Source organism: Haemorhous mexicanus, chromosome 12 (genome assembly GCF_027477595.1).
Source record: "Haemorhous mexicanus isolate bHaeMex1 chromosome 12, bHaeMex1.pri, whole genome shotgun sequence".
NCBI lineage: Eukaryota > Metazoa > Chordata > Aves > Passeriformes > Fringillidae > Haemorhous > Haemorhous mexicanus.
Genome location: NC_082352.1, coordinates 14,185,283 through 14,211,103, shown reverse-complemented (window position 1 = coordinate 14,211,103; position 25,821 = coordinate 14,185,283). Strand labels below are relative to the sequence as shown.

The 25,821-nt window shown below is 47.8% G+C and overlaps 2 protein-coding genes across 3 annotated transcripts; both read right to left on the bottom strand.

The window, feature by feature from the left end:
• Window positions 1-2,167: 2,167 nt before the first annotated feature.
• On the bottom strand, window positions 2,168-13,407 carry B3GNT9 (UDP-GlcNAc:betaGal beta-1,3-N-acetylglucosaminyltransferase 9). 2 transcript variants are annotated; one of them, XM_059857178.1, is made up of 3 exons: window positions 12,856-13,405; window positions 6,344-6,386; window positions 2,168-5,550 (listed from the first exon to the last, which is right to left on the bottom strand). In XM_059857178.1, exon 3 carries the CDS (start codon window positions 5,484-5,486, stop codon window positions 4,239-4,241), a length of 1,248 nt encoding a protein of 415 aa, XP_059713161.1. In that variant the 5' UTR covers window positions 5,487-5,550; window positions 6,344-6,386; window positions 12,856-13,405; the 3' UTR covers window positions 2,168-4,238. The 2 variants fall into 2 exon arrangements, with proteins under 2 accessions (XP_059713161.1, XP_059713162.1); XM_059857179.1 differs by lacking the exon at window positions 6,344-6,386 and having other exon boundaries at window positions 12,856-13,407.
• Window positions 13,408-14,490: 1,083 nt separating this feature from the next.
• TRADD (TNFRSF1A associated via death domain) lies at window positions 14,491-25,818 on the bottom strand. Its single transcript, XM_059857177.1, has 5 exons — window positions 25,686-25,818; window positions 24,385-24,536; window positions 21,645-21,922; window positions 19,789-19,981; window positions 14,491-18,856 (listed from the first exon to the last, which is right to left on the bottom strand). The coding sequence occupies exons 2-5, from the start codon at window positions 24,524-24,526 to the stop codon at window positions 18,549-18,551; spliced, it is 921 nt and encodes a 306-aa protein (XP_059713160.1). The 5' UTR covers window positions 24,527-24,536; window positions 25,686-25,818; the 3' UTR covers window positions 14,491-18,548.
• Window positions 25,819-25,821: the final 3 nt, after the last annotated feature.

Genomic DNA, 25,821 nt, shown 5'->3' with positions numbered 1-25,821 from the left:
TTTAAATACCAATCACAGAAAGCCCTGCATGATTATGCAATGTGCAATCTAATCAACTAAATAATCAAACCAGCCTGATTTGCTGTATTCCCTTTCCTCCTTTGCTCATCTCAGAAAAACTGCAGCCCTGAAATTCTGAATTTACCTTGTCCCTTGCTGGGTAAGCTCTGCTGCATCCACAAATAGGAGGTTACAGAGATTATTCCACCCTTTTCTGCTTCTCTGGCTGTAGACACCATTTGTCTTATTGTCACACCTTGATTCCCACCCAGCTCAGGCACCCCCTGAGACAAGGCTGCCACTGCAAACCTGTGTTGGGTTTTTTCCAAGGTTTTAGCCCATGGATTGTCAACAGGTGGGGAGAGAGAAGATCCATGAGCTGAGTCTGAATGGTTTGGAGAGATCATTGGGCTGGCCAGGAATGGTGGGGGAGCTGTTTGCCACTCCTGGAGGGACTCAGTTTTGCTCCTCCTTTGGGTTTACTTTTCCCCCTCATTCCTCAGTATGGTTTTCTTACTGATCATAAGCCTAGAAAGTAATGAAAAATTATATTTAAAGGTTTTACTGGTTTTTAAATCTGTCACTGCAATTAGTAGCATCATGAGGGAAATGTGGTGGGCAGATTTTCTGGGCTGCTGCGACTTGCAAGTCCAGCTGGAAGAGGTACAGCCCAGGAGATCATGCTGGGCTTTGGGATTGACTTCTTTTTCTCTCTGATCTGATGGTCTTTCAGCACTCCCAGGGGATGTTCTCAGTGCTGATATGTGGTGAAGGTTCTCTGAGCTGTTTGATTATTTTGTACTGTTGGAGTTTGCAGCTGAGGTTTGCTTCTGAGAACCTGCTGTAGAAAGATGAATAATTAAGCTGCAGACAGGAAGCAGAAGATTTTAATACTGAATTGCTTCAGTCCCCTTTGGCTTTCTTTTTTGTGATGTCTGAGTCTGCAGTGGCTTGTCTGAATGATGGATCTTGGCATTCCCTACCAGCTTGTGTGTCCAGAGATGTACTTGGAGGTGCTGAATGTGAGGCTCAAGCCAGCTCTGCTCATTGTAGTGACCAAATCTGGCTACTGATGTACAGCAGGATCAAAACTTGACTGTGTGTGGATCCTTGGGACTCCATAAAACTTACTGTACTCTATTAGTTTCAGAAGGTTATACTGAGAAAGTCTGCTTGCCTTGTTTGCTACTGGTAGCACCCACTTAAAATGTTTTTGTTTTCTTTTCCTGTCCTGGGTTAGTCATGAAAGAATTGCCAAGCAAAGATTTATAGCAAGTATGACTGGTGCACTCAATTGGCCAGTTAATAAAACCTACTCAGAATGTCATTCTGAAAAGGATGGCTTTGGGTTTCTGTGATGCATCAGGAAGGTCAGCAGAGGCTCCTTCCTGCTAGTTCTCGTAATCACCTGGGGCTTTAGGGTTTTCTGAAAAGACCCTCATCCTTAAGGAAACAATCTTCAGCCTGGGTGAAGTCAAAGCCTTTGCCTACTGTAGCAGTAAGCAGAACTCAATAAACTGCAGGGGGTGCAGCACAGCCCTCAGCATTCCCCAGAGCATTATGCTCACATGTGGTCTCTGAACTTCCAGCTCAACTGCAGAGGCAAATGGAAACAAAGCCAGGTCAAACAGGCCATGCAGCAGAGGCTGGAGAACAAAACCAGATGGATCTTTCATCAAGAGAGACTCTGGTGTTCACTGGATAAGAGAAATGAGCTATTCTATAGACTAAGATAATGGAGTAAACAGTTTACTCTAGTTCTGTTCCTGCCATCAGGGTATGTGCTGGCACAGACTGTGTCAACACAGCTGTTGAACAACTTTGATCTGGGACAAAATGCACTCATTAATGCTGTGCTGTGATAGATTGCAGATCTCAAGACATTACAAGGGAGGACCCAATCTCTGCATCTTCAAGTGTAAAATGAAAACCTTAATAAAGACTGCTGAACCTGACTAGCTGCCTCAAAGGAAATCACAAGGTAAACTGTGTTTATTTTTCTGTCATTGCCATTAAAATAAGTCCAGCATAAGGAAACACTTACCAAGTTATCCAAAATAATGAATAATGTATTTTTCATGTTACTGTCTTCATGAAAAATCCCTGTGGTTTTAGTCTTACAACATGTGTGTAGGTGTACTTGACAAACTCACTCTGACAACTAGAGGCACATCTGCATGCTGTCTTTTAATGATGGTATAAATGATTTCCCAAACTGTAAACTACTCCCAGGTAATACATTTCTGTACAGTCTCATAAATACACAAGTATCACACATGTTAGCAGACATGGGCAGGGGTGACTTTGTCCTACCAGTGAGGCTTTGGCTTAGTTCCACACCCTGCAAAGCTCCTTGTGAAGCTCACGTGAACATTTTGTATTTCAGGATTGCATCCTGAAAATATCTCAAAGGTAGAAATCTTTCCATTTCCATAAAGCTGACCTTTTCTTGGAAATAAATTGTTGTAAGGCCTGAACTCATGCTGAATATCACCAATGTGTAAAGCTGCTGTCCATAGGCTGTTTCCCAGCCTGCTGCTCTCTCTGTGCATTGTCAGTACCAGCACAGAGCCCAAATGCTGCAGGGAGGGAGGGAGGATGGGAGGGAGCTTACCCACGGATATGAAATGCAGCTGTGCTCCAGGCTCTGTGCAAGGGAAAGGAACTTTGGGCTTTTGTCACTGGTTGTAGTTTCCTTTGAAGCTGTGTGGATGTGCCATCCTGAGGGGTTCTCTGATGGACAAGATTTTTGTTGAGCAGGTAAAAACTTGTAAAAGAATTAACAAACACAGTATCAGAGGTGAATTCAGGCTCTTTGTCCCATGAATTTCACAGCTTTGTAACCCTGATTTAGAGGAATTCACTTCTGCTTTGATGTCTGATAAAAGTATATTCTTCTAAGGTAGTCTGCTGTTGGGAAAAACAAAATTCATCAAAGTCTGGACTGTACTTTGAAAAACTGAGCAATTCAGTGTTCTTGTCTGATGCTTAAAATACTCACAAAGTTCCTGACTGAACCTTGGAAAGCCAACAGAAAGACTGCTGTGTGGTTTTGATTTTTTGCAATAAATGTAGATGGACTTTTATTTTGAAGTCCTTTTGTCTGAAAACTTTCTCCCTTCACATGACATCTGCAGCAGTATGAGAGTCCTGGCTGCCCTCTGCAGCTGACTGTGCCAAGCAAAAGCCCAAGGTCTGTAGAAACCAGCCCAGTGCACTCTGGTTGGAAGCAGCTCCCAGATGTGATGCAAGCAGCAGCTCTGTGTGGGGTTGCACTTATGAGCAGAAGCCAAAGGATCTCTCCAGATGCAAACCTTTTGAAAATCTGGGTCAGATCATGAGAGTGATGAAATACTGTTGATGACTTCTGAATTTTCCATGAATGTCAATCAGTGCAGTGCAGAGAGCCTGAGCTCAGGGAAGTGCCAAAACCTGCTCCACTGGTTCCCTGCATCTTGAGCATGTCAATAGAGCAGATATCTGAACTGAGAAGAATGATGAAAAATCAAGACTCAAAGTGATCAGTTAGAAGTTCTTGTCCTTTCTCTAAAGGCCCTTTAGTCTGCTCCTTTCTAGTCATCTACTTACCTGCCCTTTGCTCCATCAGCCATGCCAGCCTCAGCATCCAGTTTGATTTCTTGTAATCCACCTGAACTGCAACTGTAGGACCCCATTTCAAGAGCTGTTTGTTGTTCTCTTCTTACAAGGCCTGTGGAAAACCAGCAGGCAGCAGTGATGTGATCTGAGCAGACACTAAGGGGACTCGATTTCCTGTACTCTAGTTCCTGTCTGGTCATTTTTCAATGAGTCCAAGTCAAGCAGGAAGTTGACAATGATCCCTGTGCTCCCTGGTGTCTGTTCTTACCCTAGGTCTTCTTTCATGTCTCACACTTCTGACCATGCTGAAAAATGTCCAAGGACTGCATTTTTCAATGTGCTTTTACACCCTGTCCCACTAAACACTACTATAATGCTAATAAATAATAATAAATTATATATATGTCATGATTATTTGGACTCATTAGTACAGAAGGACCCACATTATGTGTATGTGCAAATGTGGAATTTGGGCAAATTCCTGTAATTGTTTGTTGTCTTCTCTTAATGTTGTAAATAAGATGTGCTAAAATACTTAGAAAGTTTGTTTCTAAGTTTAGAAAGTTTAGGTTTGTTGGGCAGTGTCAGTTCCAGGGTCCCTCTCCTGGCTGGTTTGCTATGTGTGCTGCACTCTGCCTGCATTATCTGAGGGGTGATGCTGCTGTTGTTATCTGAGCTTTCTTCTTCCACTGGAAAGGCTTCTTCACCTGCTTCTTCTGAGTACAGGAAAGCCGTGGGCTGTGGAGCAGGTTCCACATCAGCCAGATCTCAGCAACTTTCAGGCTATGAACCACCATGAGATCTTTGTAAAAACAGGGATCAAAGGTCTGTAGGTGTGGGGCAGCAGAAGGCTTAACAATGCCAAAGGTCTTGAACCCTTCGTGTAAAATGGGCTTGAGGCTGATTCTCTGTAAGCACATGCCCAAAAAGACATCATCAATGGGGAACAGCTCCACTTCTCTGCAAGCCCTGGAGAGCTTCCTCATGGTGCAGCTGGACAGCAGGAACCCTCCTCCCCCAGCGTAGGCGGGGTAGATGCTCAGCCCATACATGCTCTCCGGGATGTAGTACTTGCTCTCGCGGACGCGGATGGGACGCGCGTTGTAGATGATGTCCCCCACAAAGAGGTCTTCAGTGGGATCGTGCCTCTTGAGGAAATCAACGATGTTCTCGACGTTGACAAAAACATCAGCGTCACCTTTGAAAATAAATTTCACGTTGTGGCAGAATTCAGCAGCCCAGCTCAGGAAGTGGATCTCCTTCAGGGTCAGGTTGAAGAAAGTGTCCGTGAAGTCCCAGAGTAAAATGTCCCGGTATGTCTGACTCTCCTGGTGCATCAGGGTCTCCCATGTTGCCAGCACTGTCCTGTTCTTTGGTGTTCCCAGCAGGAACACTCGCTGGATCTGCTCCCCATTCACCAAACCCTCCCTGCCCCAAGTTTTCCGGACAATCTCACGCCTGTCAAAGTCCTCAACCACTGATTTGATAGCAATGAGCAGGAAGGGACCTCCCGGCGGTTTTCGGCACTTCCTGGGCTGGTTAATGAGGAGATTGAAGTTCCTGTTATCCTTGTTTAGGAGATAGAGCTTGAAGTTGAAGGCAGAATCAGTCAGCAGGGGTGGAGTTGTAGTTTGGATCCTGGTTTTGGCCACTTCTGTTGGTCTCATGACAGGGGTAACTTGGGGTCTGGGTGCAGTTGCCTCTGCTGGCATCAGCCTCCGAGGTGCTCTGGGATCAGAGAATATTTTTGGTGCCCCTCGAGGTTTGTTCTGTGCTGGCTCCTTCTTTCCTGCTGGGATCAAATGTTCCAGCTGGGAGTAGAGCAAGGAACAAAGCGCCACCAGCAGGAAGAGGGTACAGATCACATCCCCTTTGAGGCGAACTCTCATTGTCTCTCTGCTGTTCCTGGGACTGCTAAAAGCCGTGTTTGAGCTGCCTGGCACCACTGTCCATCTGTACATAAACAGAGTGTGTCAGCAGTGAGGATTTGGCAGGTCTGAAGCAGGCAGGCAAGACTAAACACCATTTAAAAACCCAGCAGTAAAGCACATTTAACTCACACAAGCACACAGACATTGAGGAACTTGTCAAAAGGCAGCCAGGGTTGCAGACTTACTGCTGATCCCAGTGCCAGCCAGCTCTGTGACCTGGCTAAGCAGCCATCCATCGTCCTGAAAACCACCCTCTAAGCACAACCCAAACTCCTGCATCCCTTACTGCTGAAGGTGTTCTGTCATTTCAGAGATTTCACTGGGAAAAGCAAAGTAGAAAATGATGAATGATGCTATTCTCCCATAAATAATTACCTTTTTTACTTCCTAGCTTGACAACCATTACTTGCTTTTATCCTTTTTGACTCAAACCAGGGAGGCCCAGAGCTGACTGCTGAAGGGCAGACTCTTCATGGCAGTGTGCTGCTGGTGTCTCCCTGCACATGGAGCCAACTTTTGTTAAACTGAAATTTGTACTCAAAATGAATATGTTGGGTACAATCTGGAATTCACACAGGACCTTTCTCCTGCCAGAATTCTTTACAAAATATTAAACCATTGTAAGTAACTTCCATTAAAAGGTTAGAAGGGCCCATGGGTGTTTTTTGTCTGCCAAATCACCCTAACCCCTAAGTGAGAGGTGGGGAAATAAATCCCAATACGCAGAAGCAAGACAGAACATGGTGTTAGGAAAATTTTGTTCATGTATGATAGGTGAAGCTGCTTTTTGAAATACAGGATTTTTCCTCACTTACACTTTTCCTGGAGATCTTCTGTCTTATTTGATCAGTTCTTCAACTGCAAACAAAATGAGAATGAAAGAGTAGTAAGAAGGCAGCAAGCAGCAGGTCCTCTCATCACCCTGTAGGTGCAGCCACTCCCTGCAGCAGCAACAGCAGAGCTGGACAGAGGGACCCCCCAGCTGCTCCAGGAGAAGGTGAGAGACCATCATCATTGCCATGACCCATTCCCATCACCATTCCTCCTGTCCTCAGCAAAAATGAAGTTGAGCCCCACCCAAAAATTTCCCCACAAGTGCACGTAAGTGTTTTATACCTCTGCTAATAATGGATCATGTTCATGTGTGATTTGTGGCTCTCTCTTGCCTGTGCTGTACTAAGAGAAGCTACCTGTGAAGGAATTGCAGTTCTCTGTCCAGAATTAGCTGAGATCATACCCAAAGATGACTTCTGGGATAAAAACAGCTGCAGAGGGACATTTGACAAGGGCATACAGTGATAGGACCAGGTGCAAATGCTTGGTAAGAATTTGGTGGAATCTGTTTTCAGTAAATCTCCTTTTACTGTCCTGGACTGGATCACTTGCTAATTGCTCATTAACTATCCATTTTGTATCAGCCATAATGTTAAGTTTTCAAACTCAGAATTAGATGGATGAGTCTGTAATAATGAAGTAATAAAACAGTGGCACCAGTGGTATCTAAGCAATATTTTAAGACTTAAGAGGAAGAAAATTATTACACCAGTTGATTTCTTCACCAGACCCTTTAAAATTCTTAGATGCACATTGTTTGGACATCATTATTTAAGTACTGTGCTTTTTCAGTACTGGTTAGCTTCACCTCCAAGGTACTGTTGAAATAGAGTATTTCACCATCATACGCTATTGCATATCTTTTTCCCAAGCTCCAAAATGTTTACTGACCTTATTCTCTTTGTCTCCATTATTTATGAAATCATTATTTGGGAAAACAGCATACCCATGCCTTGGTGTAAGGCTCTTTAAATCCTGGTGGATTTAAAATCACTTTAGCCTTGTCCTGATGACCATGGGGTTTTTCCTTAGGCCTTGTTTCTTGCTTTTTTCTGCTCTCTGACAGAGGCTTTTCTTCATTTGTAAGCTTTTTTTGTTTACCTTTCACTCCTCTCCTAGGCAGATGTTTTCACTGGCATAACTTTATTACTAATAGCAGGACTGAACAGTTTTCTCAGATCTCTTGTAAATTGTTGTTCAAATGTTTAGAATATCCAGGATCTGTTTTCTGTTTATGTTCTTTCTGCCACGTGGCTTGGCTCATAACCATGCTCAGCCTGATGAAACAGTCCCTCCTGACACGTATAGGATGTTGGTCTGCATTTTACATCTGAAGTCCCCTCTCTTTCTTCACAGTAACAGCAAATTTCTTTTTCATTTTCTATGAAGTTTGATCTTATTTCAGCTGCCAGGCTTCAGATGGTAATTAAGGAGCTGGATGAAAGTCCTGGATATTTCCTGTGTTTAATGTTATCGACAAGGGTTTGGAATAAAATGCGCGTCACAAAACTCGTAATTTCCATGGCTTGCAGCTTCATACAGCATCTCAGAATCTGGCAGTAAGTGCCCTTGGAAAAGCCAAGAAAAACCCTGAATTGTTACAAGCCTGGGCAGATAGCCCAGATTTTCCTCTGTGTTTTCTTTTATTGAAAGTAAAGGATCCAAAAGAGTGATTTCCACGCTGAAATAAAGCAGTTCAGTGCTGAATACAGACCTCTCATTTTCAAATGAAGTTGCCAGCCCTTGAAGTCATTCCTTGATCTAATTATATGGATTTTCCAGTCTTTGTTAGGTATTTCCTTCTTTGGAAGGAAAATACCCTTGATTATTACAGTGGTGTAAGCTCTATCCACGGATGTCAGTGTGGGAAAAGCTGTTCTGCTCTCGAGTACAGAGGGACTGGTGATTCTGGCAGATGCTCTGGCATGTCCTAAAGCCAAAAGGATTATTCATCCACCTTGACACCAGGGTAAAAGAATTACAGGGCTATCAAAGTGAGCAGGAAATATCTGATGCCAAAGGAAAGATGAGAGCACAGCAGTGTTTCTCAGCACATCCCTGAGTGTCTGAGGCAGAGGCACCTCTGCTTCCTCTGCTGCTGTGGGGAACCTCCATCCACTCTGAAATGGAGCTGGGCTTACAAACTGCTGCATCACTCAGGGCCTCGAGGAATGGCCTGGCTGCCAGCACTGCCTCTTGTGTCCTCCCAGCTTGGAAAAACAGGCAGCTGTCCCTCTTTGTGTTGGCTGTGTGGGGATGGACACAGAGGGGTGTTGAGTCTGGCCTGATGGGGTCTGAAAGGGATAATGGGGCTGGTCTCCCCAGCACAGGGGTCCTGGGGAAGGCTGGGGATGCTCCATCCTGGGCTGAGCACCAGCAATGTCAGAGGCTGAGCCGGGCAGGAGGAAGAGGCTGACAGGTCCCATATCCACGAGGTGGCAAGATGGGCAGCCATAAATGGGGAATGAGCTGGAGGAACCAGGGGGGCACAGCCTGCAGAGCCCAAGAGACAACAAAAGGCTGGAAAGCTGAAAGTGGCCAGACCTGGGCATGGCACCCTGATGAGCACCCAGGCAGGGAGTCTGACCTGTGCTGCTGCACACTCAGGCAGAGGGCCCAGTCCTCTGCCTGGTTTTCATTTATTTGAGAGGAGGACTCTGAAATATGGCCAAGAACAGCTGCAATAAAAAGCAGTCAAGTGATGATAAAAAAAAATAAATTGCTAGCCCTTCATTCCCAGTTGAATGATATGAAACCTTGAGCCCATCCTGGCAATTTTTTTTGCAGCAGTCATCACATCTCCATCACTTGGCATTTCTGCTCACGGCCAAAGTGGGAAAAAGTCCTCTGGATCCTGTCCTCAGATTCAGTCAAGAAGCCTTGGTGATTCTGGCACACTGCTTTGTGCCTTGAGGAGTGGTTATTTGATCCAGCCAGCCCTGAGAAAAGCAGCTGAGACAATCAAGCTGAAAACATCATGCACTGAGCATGGGGGCACAAAGCCAGCAACGAGCTCTGCTGCCCACTCACCCCAGCCTGGCTTCCAGAAACATCCATCCCCACCAAGCACAGCTGAGGGGTGTCCTTGGGTCAGCTCCTCCTGCTGCAGGGGAAATGCTTCCAGCTCCCTCCTGACTCCTCTCCTCACTCCTGATGCTGGAGCTGCCACTGGTAGGTTTGGGTTGGGCAGCAGAGGGGACACTGTGTGCCCATGAAAGGTGTGGGGCTGTGGCTGCTGGTGGAGGTGTCCTATCTGTCTGTCCATAAAATGAGCTAAAGAAAGTGTGGGGGATCCAGCCCTGGTGGGTTTGATGAGGATTTCTTGTAATCATCATAGAAGATGGTATAACCCTGGTGGTGGGGATACTTTGAGGCAACGCTTCAGGTTTGGGATATTTGTTTTCATTTCATGTTTGCTGAATGCATTCCACAAGAACAAAGTCATCTTGTAGCAGCCAGTGCTGGATACTGAGACCTGCCCGGGCTCTGGCCTGCAAGGGGAAAAGCCTGTACACATGTCCCTCTCCTGCCTTGTTTACAGGAATGTTTCCACCCAGACTCCCTCAGCAAGAGCAAAGCAAACTCCCAGGATCCTCCTCACCTGGTTCCTCTGCCTCAGGAAGAATCCTGACACTGTTCCAGAAGCAATAATGGCACACCCTCTGCCCATGCTGCAGCTGGGGCTGTGTGGAACAGACGTGTGCAGGTGAGCTTTGACCCACCAGGGCAGGATGCTGACACCAAGAAGTCTGCACTGCCTGCAGCCCTGGAGGCTGCACCTTCCCACTGACACCCTTGGTCCCATCCCCTGCACCCCTGAGGGCTGGGAGAGTGTTTGAGTCCTGTGTCTGCACCACTTTAATTGAAATGTCTTGCTGAACACACGGATATGGGAAGTGTTGTTTGGGGTGAGGAATCACATTTTGCTCTCTTCAAGCTGCACTGGGCTCCATCCTTCTCCTACCCTTCTACAGGAACCTGAGGTGAAGTGCAAAGGCCAAGGCTTCAACTTCTCAATCTTGTCCTGATGTAAAACCTGGCAAAACCTCATCTGGGCTCTTTGGGGTACCCACAGGGAACTGTGTCAGCTGACACATGTGGGATCATGTAAATGGGGTTTGTTCTGCCCCACACACAAAAACTTGCATGAAGAAACTTGAGTTTAATCATTTAAGCTGGGTGTGAAGTGTTTAAAGAAGCCCTGTGTGTTGGAGCAGGGGAAGAAGCTGAAGCTGCGTTCCACTTCTATGTTTGGGTGTCATGCAGTGGCTTTTATTTCTCCATGGGTTTGGAGTTTGTTTGTTTGTTTCTTTCCTTCTTTGCTTTTCTACAGCCCCACTCTAGGCAAAGTCAATAACCTCAAAGCAATCAAAGTTATTGCTTTAAGTCCCCTGGTGTTGAACAACTCTCTGCATTTCAGGGTGTTTGTGAAGAGGTCTCATTTGGAGGTACAGGATCATAAAGTGATGCTGAATTATTTGATCTTCTTGATTAGAAGACAGAGGTGGCTGAAATACAAAGACCCCTTCTGGCATGCTGGTAAGTGCAAAGCCCTAGAAATATGAAGTAACCAAAACTCTTGCTGTGCTGCCTTACCAGATAAAAACTCATCTTCTTCAGCTACTTACAAGTTCTGAAGTCTATAAACAAACTGAGAGCAGGCTGTGTGTCTTGAGAGCTGTTCCAGGAACTGGGTTTCTGAACCAGAACCAAGGGAGCACAGGGAGAGGAGCAGAGGCTCAGTGCTCAGCTGCCCACGATGGCACAGCTCAGACACTGCTGCCCAGTGCCACAGGCACAGCACTGCAGCATCACTGCTGCTGGTTTTGCTGCAGCACCTGGAGGCAAAAGCTGTTGAGTCAAATACTGAGGAAGCAGGTAACAAAAATGCAGGCTCTGCTCCAAAGACAATTTCCAACTTTCCTGTCAGAGCTGCTTTTCAGGGCATTTTAAATTTTTTTCCAGGCCAGAGCAAACGAATGGATGAGATCCATGCTGTTACAGGACAGGGTGCCTTATTTATCTGCCTGCCTCAGTCCTCAAATATGTAGCTTGATCAGCTTCCCAGCTGGCTGGTCCCATTTTACTGCAGTTTCTCCTGTTGGCACTGCCAGCCTTTCCTTTGCAATGCCAGTCACGTTGGATCACTGCTTGCAAATGGCTGCTGCAGTCGCCTCCTTTCACCTTCCACTCCAGCCAGAAACTTCTGTGAAGAAACTCAAACACAGAGAAGCTGCAGAGCTGCTGTGAGGCTGTTGAGGTGTCTGTTTCCAAGTGCAGGGGTCCCAGAGAGGAACTGGCCCCTTCTTGCTGGGGACTGCAGTCCCATGGGAGCCCTGCTGACCCTGGCAGGAGCAGCTGCCTGCAGGACTGAGCTCAGGGAAGGCTGGCTGCCAGCCCCCTGCTCCCCTGGCCCTGCACCCTGCTCCCCTGGCCCTGCTGGCCCAGTGTAAGCACTCAGGGCACAGTTTGGGGCTGCAGCTCGTTAGGCAGTGTCTGATGCTCTCTGTCCCTCTTCAGATGCAGTCCTGCTGCTGGTAGTCTGATTTTCAGAACGGCAGAGGGCTCAGCAGCTCAACTCACCCTGAGTGCTCTGGGGAGAGAGGTCTGTCCAGAGCAGCCAAGGTGAGGAACCTGCTGTCTCTTTTTCAAACATAAATTTTTCTGGGCCCCAGGAGGGGAATAAAGCCTTGCAAATTTGTGAAGGGGTAAGAAACTGAAACAAACACCTTCCTTTCCCAGCCCTCCCCAGGTTGTAGTGCTCGCCACCTCTTCAGCTCTCGGACCCTTTTCTGATAAGTAATTTGCCCAATGCACCCCAACCCCAAGCAACTGCAGTGCAGTAGCACGGATGTATTGTTACATCTATGGGGGATGGGACAGGGAGTACACGCCGATGTGCCCCACTAATTTCAAGATCATACCCAATACAAACATTTCTTAGAATTCGCACAAAGGCTATTAAAAATATCAGTAACTGCCTGATGATTCACAGGGGCTAAATTATTTTCTCTTTTTGTGACCCTAGAGAGCTTGAAAATTCCCATGTTTTGCTCAAAGCATACCACAGTGTAACATGGGGGAGATTCATGTCCTTTTACTGATGAAGAATGGCTTGTAAATGCAACGTGCCACCACTGGAACATGTTTGTGGTTGGGAGGAGACCCTGTCTCGGAGCACGGCGGGCATTGTCTGAAGAAGCCCCACACTTTTGTAAAAACAGCCTAAACATTCAAAGAAAGTTCTTTGGAAGTAAAGAGTAAAGCAGATGTCTCGGGGCTGGAGCCTGCGTGTTCAGAGCCTGCAGCCGAGCCTGCTGCGTGTTAACCATCACGGTCCGGGCTGCCGCACGGAACAACATTCGAGAGCAGCAGGGCGAAAAGAAAAGCTGGGAGCAAAGGGAAGCAGTAGGGACAGGCTCCAGTCCACCCTGCTCGCTGCACCACAACCCTCCCAACCCACCGAGATCAAACACACTTAATAGATACTTACAGCCCATTTGATAGCGCTGATCCAGCGTCCCCTCGGTACCGTCTGTGCAGCGGGCTGCCAAGCAGGCGCATCTGGATGTGGTTAGTGAGAGACATCGCTCAGCCTTCCAGCGAAGCCCAGGACACCCTGGGGGCGCCGAGCAGAGCTGGGGCTCGGGGCCGCTCCCGCCGGCAGCGAGCGGAGCTGCCCGGCCCGGGACTGCGGGTGCGGCGGGGCCGGGAGCGGGCTGGGAACGGGGCTGGGATGGGGCTGGGAACGGGGCCGGGAGTGTGGCTGGGATAGGGCCAGGAGCGGGGCTGGGAGCGGGACTGGAATGGGACCGGGAACGGGCCAGGAGCGGGGCTGGGAGCGGGACTGGAATGGGACCGGGAACGGGCCAGGAGCGGGGCTGGGAGCGGGACTGGAGTGGGAGCGGGATCGGGCCAGGAGCGGGACTGGAATGGGAGCGGGATCGGGCCGGGGTCGGGGCGGCCCCAGCGCAGCTCCAGCCCCGCAGCGAGCGGAGCCCGGCGGGCAGAGCGGGCCGCGGCAGAGCCGGGTCCCGTCCAAGGCCGGACACGTGATGGGGCCGGGGAGCGCCGATGGCTCCGGCGGGACAGGGCGGAGGTGTCGAGAGGGAGAACGCACAGCCAGGTTGGGATTTGCACCAATTCTGCTAAAAGGCCGGCTTTTTCTTTGCCGCACTCCCCCCCCCGCCCCCGCGCTGTACTTTTTTTCAATAGGAAATTTATTAATTTTTCTGAGTTTCTTTTTCTTCTATACTTTGGCTTTTTTTCTTTTAATTCCCTTGTCTTTACCTCTGCAAAGAGTCAGATTTAAAATAGAGGTTGGGTTCAGCTCAGAAGTTAAATTCACTTGGGTGTTGTTTTTTTTCTCTCCTAGTGGGGAAATGATGGGAGGATGTGTGAGCTGAGCAGTGCAGAGGCTGAAGACAGATTCAAGGGTCCCTTCAAAAACCTGTAATAAAAAAAACCCCTAACTCCACTTTTTTGCCATGAAGTTAGGAATTCACATTTGTGGTAGATAAAGAAGGGCTGATCTTGTGATTTTCAAACAGTGTTTGAGATTTAAGAGATTCAGGGTAAAATACATCTCTGCTCCAGTTCTTGGCAAAAGGAGTTTCCCTGGATTCAGCTGTCAGGTCAGCCAGTGGTTTCCTGTGCAAAGCTGCTGCAGATTTTATATCCCAGCTCCTTGGCTCTCCACCTGTGGGGCAGCCTTGTGAGAGAGCTCACTGGGAGTGAGGTACTTGAGATTACAGAGGTGCTGTGGCCTCAGAGGAGTCCCAGGTATCCAACAGCACTGAAAGAAACACAGTGAGCTCCTCCAGGTGCAGGGGTGGGACAGACCTCCCCTTCTGGCCATGCTGGCTGAAAAAGGCTCATCAAAGCAGTGACTGGAAACTGGGCAAACCAAAAGCTTGGCTTGGTTTTGTAATCAGAGCTGATCCCTTGCAGGTGGGACACCAGCCTTGGCATGTCAGGAGAGACGTGTGACTTTGGGCAGAGCCCTGCTGGGCAGCCACCCTCAGGCTGGATACTCCTCTGGAGCTGCTGATCACCAAATGTGGCCAGAACTTCAGTGACCCCTGCTCTTCCTACTGCAGTTAAGTGTTCAATGAAAGTCTGAGGCAGATTTCATCAAAAGTATATATTTATTTATAAAAAAGAATAGGAAAAAAATATATACCAAGGAGCTTTTTCTGTAAAAGACAGTTCCTTGGAGGCTGAACGTCCTAGACCCAAGTATGCCTGGCACTGCAGTCCATGGCTGTAGATGGCTGATCCAGATCTGATGCTGAATATCATGGGAATTTGGAATCAGATGGTTCAGCAAGGGATTTTTCCACTGAAAACTAAGAGACATTAACCACACATCTCAAACAGGTTTGTATTAGACATGTACAGCCAGCTCCCTACAGGGGGTTTAAAATTCAATCTAGAGAAGAAAAAAATACATATTTTTTGACTCTAGGCCTTAAATAGCTTCACTGTTTGAGTCCATCTCCATACAAAAGACACATGGCCAGCCCCCTGTCCAGTGTAAAGCACCAGTGGCATGCACACACTCCAATATGTGGGTCAGACTCAGAAAACCTTTTGATCCCTCTTCTTGTACCTCCTTGGTTTAAGGGTACCAAATACAATACCAGAGGTTCACCAGAATTTTCAGTTTAACTCAATCATCAATTTAAGTGAATTTGAAGCTCCTCATTCTGCCCATGCTCTCTCCTGGTTTCAGAGTCTGTGGGCAGCTGTTGGGATGTGGTTCCTTGGGAACATAGAGGGGAGACAGTAACCAGACAGCAGGACAGCTGCTCAGTGCTGAACCTGCCTTTGAAATGAAAGGCCAAATAAACAGATCTTTTCCTTTGAGACAGTTTTGTATCAGGGGATCCTGTCAGGTTTGCTTCTATCAGATGCCTCATGTCAAAGTACATCTGGTGAGCATTTTAACTTCGCTCTCCTCTTTGTTATCATCTGTTTGAACACTGTAGGTCAGCTATGACCAAACAAATCATTCAAATTCTCCTTTGGATGGATCTTTTATTCCTTCTGGCAGGCTGAACGGAGGCTACTTCAATTCTGAAACATGGTTAAAATGACAAAAACAATCTGTACCAGAAAAAGAAAGCCCTCTTGGATCTCTTCCTGTAAGCACATTTGGCCTAATTTCTGCTGCTTGTTTTATGTTTTTTTTTTCTGGTTTAGATTTTATATGCAACTGATTAGCACCTTTATTTGCTTTTAATGTTGTGTTTGGTTCTGAATCACTAGCATCACCCCTGAATTTTTCTTTTTCACAGATATATCTCAGAATATGGAGAAGAGCAGTTACTGGGATAAGGCAAATTTCTCCAGCAGCAGCACTGTCCATGGCTTATCTCCCACCATGATGATGACTGCTCATGGAAAAGGAGGTATGAAACAACCACTGCTATGTCCCAAACCACACCATGTGCTGGAGACAATTTCACCATGGAATATCACTGAAAAACCCTTTTCCTTCAAGTTTCTGCAATGAAGGCACCTGTGAATGATGTTGGAGATTATGACATTCCAGAAAGGTTGCTAGGCACTTCTAACAGGGAATATGTGAGTAAGAGGAGATACACATGCCAGTTACTGGCAGAAAGAAAACGTTTACATTCAGAAGAAAGCGTTCATGGTTAGTCCTCTGTAAAAGAGTAACAGCAGTAAAAAAGTTTTCTGGACTTGAAGTAGATGCTGAATAATAAGACTTTCTCATTTTGAGCATTAACAGATGCTACAAAAACTAGTAATTCTCACTATGCAGTGGCTGCCTTATAACTGTATGTGCAAGTTGTGCACATATAGCTGGTCTGAGAGCTTAGAAAAATTAATTGTAAATGAGACAGCAGGCTTTTCTTAAAAAAGTTATTTCTGCAAAATCAAGAGCAAACTCTCTTGCTCTTAAAGTAAATTTCAAGTTTTTGATTTTTTAATTTTCTAAAATATGATTTGTCAGGTGGGTTTCTGCCAAACGGAGGTCCCCAGCTGGGATTTGGCAGGAAAGCTAAATACTTTGAGGTATGGAGCCAGAGCAGTCTAAATTAGGCAAGATCAGTACCACTGTGTTGGTCCCAAAAGCAAAACTGTCAGAGAGGTAATTGCTTCATTTTGGGAAGAGCACTGGTACTACTGGAAGGGAGAGGGTAGCATGTGGAGCAGGAATGGAGGGGATGAAACTGCAATGGCACTGATATAAAATGGCTTAATAAAAGGTGATGGAGCCACAGTCTTTGCAGAGATGGTGCCTCCATGAAGTCCTGCTTCCTTGGAAGGCAGGGGCAAGATGGAAACAGATTCACTCACACCCTGAAAACCTTCTCCCCCTTCTTTTCCTGGTTCTGTATGTAACCTCAGGGGTTCAAAATCTGCAGAAAACAAGTCATGTTTCCCTGGCTTACACTAAGGATGTGATATTCAGCTCATCTGAGGCATGTGGAACCCAGCTGGCTCAAAGCAGACCATCTAAATCCTGCCCATCCAGGTCTCCAGTGACTGATGCTCAGGTGTTCCAGCAGAAGGTACAGGAGTGTCTCCAGCCCCAGGAGCTTGGATCTGAGCCCACACCTGAATCTGAGGTTATGTTCCTCCTTACTGATTCACAGCTTTGACTCCAGGGAAGGAGTAAGATGTGAGTTATGGTTTAAAAGGCCTCAGAGTTGTTCCTCCCATGGCTGCTAGCAGCCTGATATTGTCACGTGCACACAGACTTTGTGTGTGTGGCTGGAGTCGCCCTCTGCACCTGAAAACATTTCCATGGCCCACTGGCTATTCCCACAGATGGGAAGGGAAAGAAAGGATAGAATTAATGGAATAGTATTAGTAAAAACCTATCAGGGAAGCACTGGGAATATGGCAAAGGTCATTGAGCTGCTGTTCTGCTTCACAGGAGCCATGTCATGCCAGACACTTGTTGCTCTGTGCTTTGTCACAGCAGAAGTGCAGCTGCTGTGTTGCAGTCTGCATCAGCCATACCAGGAGACACTCAGCTTCTCCCACAGGAACTGAAAGCAGGAGTCAGCCCTGGGGTTTGGGAGATTTGTCTCTTAAACCATTTTTACCCTAAAAATCAGTGCAGGTAAATCCAGGCACGGTGGCAGCTGATGGTTGATTGCCCCACAGTGACAGCAGTGCTAGGGAAAGGCTCTCTGTAAGTCCTGACACCTGTGGGACACAGCAGGGTGAGCTGTCCCCTCCAGGGGCCCAGCAGGCTGAGGGTGGTCAGGAAGTGAGAGCAGCCAGCTGGGTGTGGTGATTGCTCAGCTCTGTGGTCTGAGGATGGCATTTGATGCTGCAATGCCCTGAGGGCAGCAGTTCCAAACCAGGCTCCACAGGTACCTTGCTGTTGAGAACACTCTTTTCCTTCCAGCAGTGTGTTTTGCTTTCCATAGCTGCAGGCTCCCTCAGGCTGGCAGGCAAGAGCTAATCAACATATTACTGTCTACCACAAATAAGAATATGTTGACAATCATTGTCTGAATTTGAGTTTGTCCATTTTGTTTGTTCAGTGTCTGCCATTTGTTGTACAGCAGCAATCTTTTGCCCTTTGGAAGACTGTGGCTGTCCCAGGTAGAAGGAAAGCCTTCAGGTGGTGTGAGGCTGGAAGGAGCTATAACAGAGCAGGGCAGAACAGATTCTCTGGCCACGAATGTTCTTTGTTCTTCAAACAAAGAAGGAAAATAATGTAAAATTGACATTTCTTTACTTTCTCCTTTTTCTTTACTTGATGTCATGGCTGAGGGCAAAAATGTTTTCAATGTCAAAATATATAGCAGCTCTCCAGGTGATGCCCTGGACACAGCCTGAGAAGCAGGCTTCCCATAGAAATTCTATGAGAAGACTTGCTTGCTTTTCTCCTCTCCCTAATTCTCCCCTAGGGCTCTCTGTCTGGCTGCTTCCCTGTCACAGTCCTGAAGGAAGTCAGGGTGAAAGCCTCTCACCAGTTCACAGGAAGGTAGTGCTATATTTCTGGAAACACAATGAAATAAGGAAAGTCAGAGGTCCATGCTGGCTTCTGCAAACACAGAACCTCTCCCCTGAGCATTTCCACCTCGATGGAAACCTGTGGTGATGTTCAGGACTTTACATTCCCAGACACTGGCAGCAGTTTCATACAGTAGCTAAAGCAGGAAAGCCCTTAGCAATGGCACTGTCCTCTGGGCTCTAGGAGCAGTCCTCACTGGAATGGAGGCCCAGGAGCTCCTCAGCCAAGCTGACGAGACCGTTCTCCTCCAGGGCAGTGATCAGCCGTGCTATGGTGGCCCTCTTGCCCTCGGAATGGATGAACCTGAGGAGCATCTGGTAGGCTTGTTCATAGAGTCCCTCCCGGTCGTACTCCAGCGCCAGGTTGTCAATGGCAGGGTCACGCAGGGCCCGGCAGGACCTCTGCAGAGAGCGACCCACTTGCTTCCACTTCTTGGACACGGACTTGGCAAACTTCTGGTGGTCATCTGGTGTGATTGTTCTGTTGTCTGAAAGGGGCAGAGGCCAGGTAAAACACAGAAGTTTCATGGCTGATGTGATGCAGCTGGGGCCAGTTCAAGGTTTGGTCAGTATTCTTTGGAGCAGGGAGTCCGAGCTCCTGCCTTGCCCAGCTGTTCCCTTACAGAAATCCTCCCACAACAACAAAGCATCTGGGCTTGTCCCTACCCTGCAAGCTTGGCAAGGCCTATTCTTTTGTTTCTCTCTCAAAACTGTCCTGTGGTTTGCCAGAGCTCTTTTTTTTTTTTTTTTTTTGATGGACACCCTCTTCATTTGTTTTAGCCTTTCAAAGGCCACTTGGTAAGGCCTTTCTGACAAAGTCCCCTGTTCCCTACCTAAACATCCTCAAAACATGAAATGCTGACAGGAGCTCCCTCCTCAGCTGTTTAGCACTGGAGACTATACACAGCTTAAGCAAGCTCAAAAATGATCTAGCTTATCTCAAGTTGATATGCTATTGAGACTCTCTGAAAGCTCCCTGTAAGGACAGACCCCAAAGCCAGCTGGTGAACTGAGGGGGCCTGGACAAATCAGTCCCGTCTGAAAGCAGGGCTGAGGGTGTCCCAGTAACTTCCCCAGTCTGATCCAACCTACACTACTAACTCACCTCAACCAAGTGACATGGAAGAAGAGAAAAATACTCTCTATTCTTCCTTTCACTATTAATTTTAAAATGTGAGGAACCTGGAAGGGAGACAGACTCTGAAACATCTGGTTCTGTGCCATCCCAGAAAAGAAAACAGGTTAAGGCCTGATGTGAAGCATCATGGCAATATCTTAGGACTACTGTAATTCCTTTCTTATGGGATGCTGGGAAATCCTTGCTTTATCTGAGATAGACCCCAATATGTAGTCATGATAATTCTCCCTCCTGGGCTGTGAGGCAGACCAAGGGCTCTGTTGGTCAGCTCTAGCTACTCACCAAACTGTTGTCCCTGAAAGATGAAGGTGAGCTGTGTGGGAAGGGAGCTGCCTTGAGGAGGATAAGGCTGAGACGGGGACTTCAGAGATGAGCAGTCTTTTCCAGCCACATTGTTGTTGGTGCTCTGGTGAAGCATCAGGCTCTTGAGGCATTCCTCCAGCTCTGTGATCTCCTCGTCCGGCAGGTGGTCAGGCTGTAACACAAACAGCATCAGTGACTCTGCCAGGGCCACCAGCCTGCGAAGCTGTGCTTGCAGAGGTCAAGAGAGAAGCAATGAGAGATAGCATGAGCTGTCAACCAGCCCAATGAGGTGGTCTAGTGGAGCTCTGGCTGTAATAGGATGGCTGTAAGTGGATTTGAATCTGTAATGTGATATGAAATAGACAATCTCTTCCCCTGGGTTTCTCACCTGCACCAGTGAGTGCTTACAAGTTGCACAAAACAGCTACTAGCACATGTTAGTTTCCAGAAGCCCTCTGCAAGAATTATGGTGCATTGCAGGCAGCCAGGCTTCTCCCAACACCCTATGAGGGTGAGACCCACAAAACAGGGTGATCTGATCCAACAGCTCATGGCCACACAAGCAGGCAGCTCCTGTTCCCCACCTTCTCTCTCTCTCTGCCCCTCTGCTCCCTAAGGTTTGTTGTTCCTGGCTACTCACCAAGCCAGTTTTTTCACTAGCCAAGAGAAAATTAGTCTGACCTCCAAGAAGCTGGTAATGAAAAAAGGAGTAAAGCACATGGGAAGAGTCAAACCTGGCAGTACTGTGCCTCAGTCAGAGGTAAACACTGTTTAGCTCACTTACAGCAGGTACCCAGCACTGCTCTCAGCTGCTGAAGGCTGTGTTCCAGTGCCAACTTTCTGCCTGTTGCACTGTTAGGCAGGGTCAGACTGAGTCACTTTTGGGGAAGTGAGAATAAACCCACTTCTTTTATTCAATCAGCTAGTTCAGCACAGGGAGGGAGCAGCAAGCCATAGTTCACAGGGTAAGGGATATCACATGTTGTTTGGTTTGGAAATGAAAGGTTTGAGTTTATTCTCTGTGCTTGCAGAAAAGCAACCTGGAAAGACATGCTCTTGTGCCTAATATTCCTGACTGATAGTGAGTGCCTGTTTCACAGGACCATTTAGAGGAACCAGAGCTAAAGTTCCAGATGGAAAAGAGAGGAGGGGAACAAGTCCGTGAGTTTAATCATGTCAAGTGCCTTGTAGTGAGATGACAAGATCTCACTGTTCTTGCAAGCAGGATTAGAGTGCCAGTGCCAAAGTGTGCAATGAGCCAAATGTCAGATGAGAGAGACTTTGCCTTCAGAAGGGCAGCCTACTCCTGCTGGCAGCAGATGCTGTGTTTCCCCACTCTGACACAAGTTTTTGCTGTGATGTGCAATGTTTGCACTCGCTTCCACTGCTCATTTCCAGGTGCAGTTACCTTTGACACTCTGGGAGGAGGTGTTGTGTGAGGCAGGGGAGGGAGCTGCAGAGCAGTGATGGCTCCAGCCACAGCTGCTCCTCTCTGCCTGCCTCACAGCTGTACTGAGGCACACTGGTGCTGTCAGCTGCACTGTCTAGAGCTCCTTGTCTTAGTGGGGTTAACAGCCACACTAGCTGTTATACACAGAAGGCACAAGCAGGATCTTTGCAGGCTGCTTTAGGTAACTCTATTGCCCTTCTAGAAAATTGCACAGCTCTTTTCTGAGCAAGGGCAGAGCAGTTTCTCCACATTAGAGTTAAGAGCTGAAGGACTGAGAAGTTTGTTAACCTGACATGCTGCATCAGAACAAGATTTGCACCCACCTCTGCAAGCCCAGTGCCACCCCTCCTCATTGCCGACAAGCCTCCCTCCCTCTCCCACTCACCTTTTCTCTGTAGATGCACTCCAGGCAACGATCCTCATCCTTCAGCATCTTGTCAAGGTGCTCACTGCCAGCCTTCAGCTCCACTTCCAGAGGCACCGTGGTTGTGGCCAAGGAGAGCTGGAGGTGGCTCTGGAGGGATTTCTGGAGCGCACCTTCGCGGTAGCTGCGCAGGAAGCGGCGGCAGTTCTCGCGCCTGCAGAACCTCAGGTGCACTATCAGGTGGGGGTGGCTGCAGCGCACCTTGAGCATGTCCACACCATTCACGCTGCCAGTGGAGTCTGGCAGGGAGAAGGGAGCACAGTCACAGTCCAGGCGTGAGCCAGCCCACCCAGACCCACACTCATCCACAACAAGCCTGCAATGGAGGATCTTTTGAATCCTCTTTGTGATAAAGTCCTCTGGGATGGAAAAGTGTGTTAAACCAAGAGGGAAGGATTAAGCTTATGCTGCCCTGCCACCACTGATCTCCATGAAGTATGGTGTCTAACTGAAGATGTATGGAACTTCATCCCAGGTAATTATATCAACACTGCTTATTAGGGCAAGTTTTGAATTTGAGGTTCCATTTCCAGGGCAGTGATGGTTATGATAAACTGGTAGCACAGCAAAGTTTTATAGATGAAGGCTCAGTTCACCTCAGTGCTCAGTCAGTCTTCAGTCCTTGTGGCTGGAGTTTTATGCAGTGATGGACGTCCTGGAAAGAAGCCCAGTGTTTCCTCTCCACCTGTGCCTAGAGGTAACTTTTGTCTCTCTTAGTCTTTAACACATCTCACAAACAGCAAATGACAGATCCGGCCACAGGGATTAAGCTGCTTGAGATTGGGCCTTGACTTGATATTTTGCACAGAGAATTAATTAATGGTAAAACCTAAACAAGGAGAAGCCAGGGATGTACCCTCTAACATTAATGCAGGAGGAGCACAAGTGATGTAGACACAGAAAATGCCAGGACTTAATTCTTCCTTCTCCTAGCAGAATTAATTTTTATTAGCTGTGCTCATTATCTTTATCTTCACAGGGTTTTATATGCTGATGATGAGTTCTATGTATGTGTTTTTCTCTTTTTTTGCAGCAGAGGCCTATGTGAGGCTGCTGTACTGCTTCCAGACCTGACTGAGGGCTGTGTGGAGGCACCAGCTCACACTGGCACTAGACCACATGTCATGGCATGGAGGACAATCTTGAGGCAAGGCAGACCTCTGTGCTCCACATTAAGCAGGGCAAGTGACCTTGCATTTAGCAGTATAGTATCTAACAGTGGCTTTACATGTTTAGTAAGTCCTGTTTGCATCTGGTCTAGTTTGGACCACATGTGTAACTGACACATGGGTTTAGGCACCTAGAAAAGACATTTTAATTCACCATGGGTGATTTTTTATCACTTCTTTCATGCTTTGCTTTTTATGAGCGCTTATTAAACAAAATTTCCATAATAGGGCAGGAGGGCTGTGGAGGGAAAGCTGCACAGACATGGAAACCTTTATGAAGAGTGTACAAGACAGCTGTAAAGCTGCCTCAAAAGATGGGACTATGCAGGCATTTCTGCCTGAAACCTCAGACAGCTTAAGATTTTATGTCCTTTTCAGGTCTGAATAAGCATGGTAGGATTTCAGTTTTGTGAACTGTCCTTTAAATGTGAGTAGATTCACATTCCAGTGCCACAAAGCAGCCATAAATCAAGCCTAACTGGACAATTGTGTTAGGCTGCTTACTTCCTGTTTCCTGTATTTGAGCTGCAGAATGAGCAGGCCTGTATTGCCATGATTTCCAGAAGAAACTGCAGAACAGTTAGACAAGCCCAATTAAAGAACAGAGTCTCAGCTGTGTGACAGGTAAAGAATACCATGAGAGTCTTTCTGGGTAAGTGTGATAAACTCTTCAAATTACTCTTATTCTGCAGTGTGCTTGGTGCAAGGCTGGATAGAGAACTATAGTTTTATAGCTATTTGGATCTCAAATAATTTTTTGATGTAAATAGGGTTACATACACCTCAAGCTAATGTAAGTGTGTCTGTTTATATCAGAATTTGAATAGAAATGAATTTATACTGGCTATCACTTGATTTAAAAACCAACTTCTCAAAGCAGGAATCATGTTTCTGTGGTGGTATTAAGACAGTAATTAAATCTTCTTTCACAGCAATTGCAATCTTTTCCTCTCTTACATAAATGGGTTTAAACAAACATTCATAAAGTTGGATAATTCATAGGATGGTTCAAGTTGGAAGGAAGCCCAGGCAGTGTCTAGCCCAACCTCCTATGTAAAGCAGGGTCAGCTCTGAGGTCAGAACCAGTTGCTCAGGGCTTTATCCAGTCCCATTTGAAAGCCCTTGAGGATGGAGAGTACACAGTCACTCTGGGCAACTGCCTGGCTGTCTTAATGGGGAAAACACTTTTCCTTTTATCGGGTGTCTACCTCTCATTTCAATCTGTGCCTCTTGCCTCTCATTCCCCTGCACCACTATGAACAGTGTGGCTCCATCTCTCCCTCCCTCAGCTATCAGCAGGCTGTTGGTAGGTCCCCTGAAACCTTCTCTTCCCCAGGCTCAACAAGTCCAACTCCCTCTGCCTCTTCTCACAGGAAAGGTACTCCAGCCCCCAACCATCTTGGTGAACCTCTGCTGAGCTTCCTCCACTTTATTGCCTTTCCTAAACAGACTGAGCATGAGCTTTCCTTACTTACCCCTGAGGGTGAGATTAAAGAAAGGCACTGCACACCAAGATACCAGAGGATGGGTACCTGCTAATGCCAGCTTCAGGGCCTTGAACACACAAGGCTTCTTCTGGGAGCTCTCGTAGAGGGACGGCAGAGCGATGGTCTTGCAGGTGGACTGAAGGAACAGGTAAGCACTGCCAGTCCACGGAGGGGAGCTGCCTGCCATCTTCAGCACCCTACAAAATCACACAGGCAAGCTGATGTTGCTAAAGCAAGTGTAGCCTTTGGGGGGTTTACTGTTACTCTGTAAAGCACACAACAGTGGGACACCATATCCCAAAGACAGAAGCTCACAAAGCTTTGCTTTCATTTTCCACTGGAGTCCATTCATTTTATAGTCCAAAGATACTCTGAAGCAGAATTTCAGTCCCTGTGCCTCTGACTAGCCAAGCTGGAAAAATGTGAAATAACTGAATTGCTCCAGGGACCACCCAGCAGTCCTGGCTCTGGCATGCTCCCATGGACTGAAGCCCCATTGCAACCAGAGACGTTCTCCTCAAGGTCCTGGTTCCCTGGCTGTTCACAGGCCCAGAGCCCTTGTTACAGCACACTCTACACAGGCAGGACAAGGGTAGTAATTTTAAACTAAAAGAGGGTAGATTTAGATTAGATATCAGGAAGAATTTTTTTACAGTGAGGGTGGTGAGGCATTAGCACAGAGAAGTGATGGATGCCCCATCTCTGAAAATATTCAAGGCCAGGTTGGACTGGGCTCTGAGAGCATAGTTGAAGATTTCCCAGTGACCACAGACGAGTTGAAGTAGATGGCCTTGGAAAGGTCCCTTCCAACCCAAACCATTCGGTGCTTCTGTGACCCAGGGCCACACCTCTGCTTTGTTTATGCCCTTTGTTCTTGTGCCTCTGCAGCGTTACCCAGCGGGTGAATCCTCCCGTCCAGTGGGTGAGCACTGCCCCATCCCAGTCCCCGCTCCGCGGTCAAACCGCTCTGGGTGCTTCCAAAAACCAGCCCCGGACGGCAAGCCACGTTTGCGATCACGGCTATTGCCTTTTCGCTGACTCCTGCAGGCGTCAGGCCACCGCGGCTCAATTCCCGTCACAGCCTGGCTGGGAGGGGGCTGTCCCTGAGGGAAAAGGGCCGGAGCAGCCGCCGGCCCCGTCCCACCGCGCTGTGCCCCGTGTCCGCTGCCCGGCTGTCCGCTCGGTGCCCGACTGTCCCCCCAGCCCGGCACGGCGGGCCCGGAGCGCGGCCCCTCCAGCCCGGCCCCTCCAGCTGTCCCGGCGGGACCGCCCGGCCCCGGCCCCGGCCCCGGCCCCCTGCCCGCGGCCCCTGGCAGCCCCGGCCCGGCGGCCCCGGGCGGCGTTACCTCCTCAGCGCCGGCCTCGGCCCTCACACTTCCGCCCGGGCGCGGCGCCGCTCGGCACCCTGCTGCGGGCGGGGAAACGGGAAGGCGAAAGTAATCCCAGCAGCCCCCTGGAATGGCCGGCGGCACTTCCCTGTAA